Source organism: Parus major, chromosome 15 (assembly GCF_001522545.3).
Source record: "Parus major isolate Abel chromosome 15, Parus_major1.1, whole genome shotgun sequence".
In the NCBI taxonomy this organism is placed as follows: Eukaryota; Metazoa; Chordata; class Aves; order Passeriformes; family Paridae; genus Parus; species Parus major.
In genome coordinates this window covers 12,687,084-12,691,799 of record NC_031784.1, presented here as the reverse complement: position 1 = coordinate 12,691,799, position 4,716 = coordinate 12,687,084, and the positions used below count along the sequence as shown (strand labels likewise).

The 4,716-nt window shown below is 60.8% G+C and overlaps 1 protein-coding gene across 5 annotated transcripts; it reads right to left on the bottom strand.

Moving 5' to 3' along the window:
- Positions 1-50: 50 nt before the first annotated feature.
- LOC107211448 (collagen alpha-1(I) chain-like) lies at positions 51-4,716 on the bottom strand. 5 transcript variants are annotated; one of them, XM_033518274.1, is made up of 7 exons: positions 4,479-4,716; positions 4,316-4,385; positions 4,062-4,148; positions 3,412-3,543; positions 2,688-3,041; positions 2,501-2,569; positions 52-2,258 (listed from the first exon to the last, which is right to left on the bottom strand). In XM_033518274.1, the coding sequence occupies exons 2-7, from the start codon at positions 4,316-4,318 to the stop codon at positions 1,926-1,928; spliced, it is 978 nt and encodes a 325-aa protein (XP_033374165.1). In that variant the 5' UTR covers positions 4,319-4,385; positions 4,479-4,716; the 3' UTR covers positions 52-1,925. The 5 variants fall into 5 exon arrangements, with proteins under 5 accessions (XP_033374163.1, XP_033374161.1, XP_033374165.1 ...); XM_033518272.1 differs by having other exon boundaries at positions 51-2,258; positions 2,501-3,041; XM_033518270.1 differs by having other exon boundaries at positions 51-2,569.

The following is a 4,716-nucleotide window of genomic DNA, read 5'->3' as shown; positions in this document are numbered from 1 at the left end:
CTTCTCCTCTCCAGGTGAGCACCCCCAGCTCTCCCAGCCTGGCTCCAGAGCAGAGGATGAGGAATTCCCAGCTGTTTTACTGGGAAGTGCTGCACTTCAGACCCTTTAGCAACATCAGCAGCTTCCCAAGCAATCCCTGGGATGCTCTGGATGCCTCCAGAGCGAGGCAGTGGCTGCGGTGTCCGAGCACATTCCAGCTGCACCCCAGGGTGGGAAAAAAGGTCAGAAATGGGGGGGGAAAGGTGAATTCATGGATATTTGAAAACATCTGACTCCATCTGCTGCCTCACAGCTCCTTTAGAGGTTCCTCCCAGGAAAGGGTTCAATTGGTTCCAAAATCCCAACAGCACCACAGGGTTGGAAAACTCCATCCCAAGAGCATTCCCTGCTCAATTCCCACTGGAAAGGATCCTGCTCCAGAACCAAACCAAAAGATCCCCTTTAAATCATGTCCTTTTCACTCTTTTGTTTTCCCTGGGGAATAATTTCAGTTTCTTGTGGCAGTGGATCCAAAGGATCCAGGACCCCACACATGGCACCAGCACCGGGACCCTGAACCCTAAAATTTGGCACCCACCCCTATGTGGGACCCTGCACCTCAACCTTGGCATCCTACAGCCCAAAACTGGGTCTCTGCACCCAACTTTGGGTCCCTGCACCCCAAAACTGGGTCCCTGCACTACCTGGGACCCAGCACCCCCCAGGCTGTGCCCCAGAGGTGCCCCCAGGATCCCCTCCCTGGTTCTGCGACACCACAAGGGAGCACCTGGCACTTGGACAAGCGGAAAATCCCCCAGGATGAAGTCCTGGCTGTGACCATTCAGGGATTTGGGGACCATTTCTCCAGCAATCTCCTGCTGAAGGCTCAGTTCTGTGTCCCTTGGTGCCATCCACATGTCCAGGAGCCCTGAGGTTGGCAGAGACACCCACGGAGCCTTGCAAACATTTGGGGTTTAATTAAAAACTGTATAAAAATGGGTTTGTGGCACTGTCCTGCTTGTGGAACTTAAAAGGAAAATAATAAATTCTGACCTTCAGCCAGGGACTGACCAAGCATCCTGAGGGATTCCAGATTTTCCCTGATCCCACATTGCAGAGAAACAAACAAAACTCACTTTTATTTTCATTGGAAAGAAAGCACACAAATATTCCAATCCTCATCCATTCCCTCCCCTGGGCACAGCAATGAAATCCTGCAAGAAACTCCCATTTCTCCCTTTTCACGTGGAGAAACTTTCCTTGGATGTTCTCCTGCAAATTAAAACCAGCATTTCCCAAGATGTGCAGAGATGGAAGAATGGGTTTCTCCTTTTCCAAATTAAATTAAAGCATCCAAACAGAACAATTCCCTTGGGTTTTTTCCATGAAACCTCTCTGTCCCAGGGTCAGTGATCCCAGCCTGGCTCCATGGGCAGATCCCACTTGTCCAAGGGCGCCTGGCAGCTCCAGGATCTGTCACAACCTCGTGGTGCTTTTTGAGGAATTTTCAGGAGCTTTGTTCTGCCCGTTGTAATTCCATAAGTGAGACCTCAGTGTCCAGGGAGAAAACTCAGAATCACGGAATCAAGGCTGGAAAAGACCTCCAAGATCATCAAGTCCAACCTTTGAGCAAATCCCACTAAAGCCCTTCCCAAAGTGCCACATGGACCTGGTTTTTTGACACTTCCAGGGATGGTGATTTCACCACTGCCCTGGGCAGCTTGGGCCAGTGTTTAATTTCCTTTTCAGCTTGGAATTTTTCCCAGATATCCAACCGGTGTCCTCGTGGTGGAACAGAAGAGAAAATGTCACCTGCAAGCTGCCCCCGGCTCTGTCCCAGAGTGAGAGATGGGGGAGTGACCGGGGGAGGAGCTGCAGGCTGGGAAGAGGATGTGGGAGCCCTGTGCCCGATCCCTGGGATTCCATGGCCATCCCACCTGATTCCCTCAGGATCCAACAGTGACCCTGGGATCACTGGTGCCGTGGGGTGGTGCTGGTGGGACCTGCCTGAGGGCTGTTCCCACCGGGAATTGTGCTCCATGGTGGAGCTCTGCCCCTCCTCCTTTCCTTGGATCAGCGCTGGGCCGGTGGCAGAGGGGGAGTCCCCACCCCGGGCTGGCCCCGGGTCTCCTCTCTGGTGCCCAATTGTCCCCCAGGGCCGTCGGGCTCCCCGTGTCCCGTGTCTTCTCCAGCTGCAGCTCCTGGAAGTGCTGCTGGAGCTGCTGCAGGAGCCCCCGGGAGCTCAGGGACAGGGAGGGATTGGGATGTTCCCTCTGTCCCTGCACAAGAGAGGGAAAAGTCAGCTCGGCCCAGGTTTGGGAGCTCCAGGAGGATCCTGCCCACACATTCCTGGTTTCTCTTGGCTTGGACATCAGCCCTGGACTCTTGGGGCTGGACCTTTCACCAGACAGCGCTGACGGAGCCTCCGGAGCTGCTCCGGGGGTGCCCGTGGCTCTCTGAGACCCCAACCCCGCTGAGACCCGGCCCGGGCTCGGAGCAGGAGCAGGAGCTGGGAATTCACCTGGACCAGGGGCTCCCTCGGGGCTCCTGGAGCTGGGACCTTCTCCGGCTGCTGCCTCTGCTCCTCGTCCTGCTCGGGACAGAACCAGGGCTGGCACCCCCGAGCCCCAAAGGGAAAGCCCCAAGGGTGAGGAACGGGGCTGATGCTGTCATGGGCTCCGTGTCCTCCCTCCCAGCCCCCAAATCACCTCCTGCCTGTGTCCTGCGGCTCCCAGGGCTCCCTGCAGCCTCTGCCACTGCCCGAGGCGCCGCTGGATTTGCTGCCGGAGCCGCCGCAGGACGCGGAGAGCGCGGCTGGGGGAGGGCAGGGATGAGCTGCGGGGACAGGGAGGGAGGGAGGCTCGCACGAGTGGGACCCCCCCGTCCCCCTGGGCAGCTCCTGGGACCCACCCGAGCGCTGCCGGCGAGGGGCCGGGTCCCACGGCACTGCTGGGGCGGGGGGGGGTCCCCAGGGCCCGGGAGCCCCCAGCCCGCCCCGGCACCGCCGCATCCCGCGGGCGGCTCGGGAGATGCTCCCGCAGGACGCTCCTGCCGGCCCGATCCTGGAGGAGCAGGGAGAGAGGGATCAGAGCTCTGCCCCCCGAGCCCACGCAGCCTCTGCTAGGAAAGCTCTGGAGCCAGGTCAGAGCTTCAGGGAACATCCGCAGCCCCCAGGGCCGAGCAGAGGTTTGGCAGGAGCAGAACAAGCACAGAAACACCCGGAGGGCGCCTCCTCTGCCCCCCGAGCCCCCTCCCAGCCCAGTCCGTGCCCCCGACACCTCTGTCCCCCCCAGGCCCTCTCCCGGAGAGGACAAAACCTCTGGGTGGCCTCAGAGGAGCAGCACATCTGGGCTGCTGTGCCCCCCGGCTCTGGGGCTGGCTGTGTCCTGGAGCTGCCCCATATCCCCAGCGCTCCCTCCTCCCTTCCCTGACCTGCTCCAGGGCCTCCCGGAGCTGCCGAAGGGTCTCCGCCTTGTCCCTCTGGAGCAGCCCGTGGAGCCGCTGCAGGACCCGCAGCCGCTGCTGCAGGAGGGAGCGGCTGCCCCGCTCCAGCTCCCGCAGCCTCTGCAGGAGGAGCAGAGTCACCCTCTGGCTGCCCAGGGCCACCCCCGGCTCCTGCAGGGCTCTTCCCACGGGCAGTGTCCAGGTCCCTCCCGGCCAGGGCGGCACCACCCCCGCCTTGACGCCCATTGGAAAAGAGCTGAGGTTTGGTGGGTCAGTGCCCAGGAATTCTCACCCCTGCCTGCTTCTCTGCCCTTCCCAAAATTCCAGCTCTCCCTGTCTCTGCTGGGGCTCTCCAGGGACCTTCTGACCTGCAGACAGTCACCCCAGTTTTCCTACAGCCACAAGGGTGGTTTTCCCCACAAATCCTTCTCCTAAAAGTCTCAGTCCCTCAATAAAACCTCCCGGTGGATAAATCCAGTTTGGTTCTTCAGGAATTTGGGCAGCACGGAATGTTTCCCGGGGGATACACGTGGCTGGAAAAGGGGCTGAGCTGCTGGCAGGGGTGGGATGTGTGTGCTCCTTCCCATGGCCCTGCCGGTGTGATCCTGGCCCCTCTGGAAAACCGGGAGTGCGCTGACCTCCAGCAGCTCCAGTTTCTCTTCTTGTGAAGTTTTCTCCTTGTCCAGCCACTCCTGACCCACACAGGCTCTCTGCCCCTGCCAAGACTGGAAAAACCCCCTCTTTTCCCATTTCCACATCTTTACCTCTTCCAGGAGCCGGCTCTGGCCCTCCCATCGCACCCAGGAGCAGCAAAACAGAGCCCCCAGCCTGTCCCTGCCACCTGCAGCAGTGCCAGGCCAACCCCTGCTGGGGCACCTCGAGGTCACCTCACCATCCTCTGCAGGTCTGTGTGGCACCGGTGCTTGGTGTCCCAGGTGTGTCCCAGCAGTGCCAGGCCAGTCCTGTGCCAGGGACAGCGTCACCCACGTCCCCAGCCAGGCCCCAGCCCCGGCCCGGCCCTCAGGGTGCAGGACCCGGCCCTGGAGCTCCCTTACCCGGCTCTGTCCCCTTTGCTCCAGGGCTCGGCACCGGCTCCCGGCTCTCGCGTCCCCTCCTGGCGGCTCCGCAGGGACCAGCGCGGTGGCACCGGCTGCCCCGTCACCCCCTGGCACCCAGGACGGGGTCACAAACCCGTTTGCCCCTTTTCTATTGCGTTTCCTCGTCCCTTCCGTGGGACACAAGGAGCAGGGCCAAGCTTGGTGTCCTGGCCACATCCCGCTGCTCTCCAGCAGG

Coding starts and splice junctions, on each gene's coding strand:
- LOC107211448 (XM_033518270.1), bottom strand. CDS start 4,697: ATGTGGCCAGGACACCAAGCTTGGCCCTGCTCCTTGTGTCCCACGGAA. Junction 3,544..4,061: donor AGAAACTGGAGCTGCTGGAG/GTCAGCGCACTC, acceptor CTCCTCCTGCAG/AGGCTGCGGGAGCTGGAGCG. Junction 3,042..3,411: donor TCCGGGAGGCCCTGGAGCAG/GTCAGGGAAGGG, acceptor CTGCTCCTCCAG/GATCGGGCCGGCAGGAGCGT.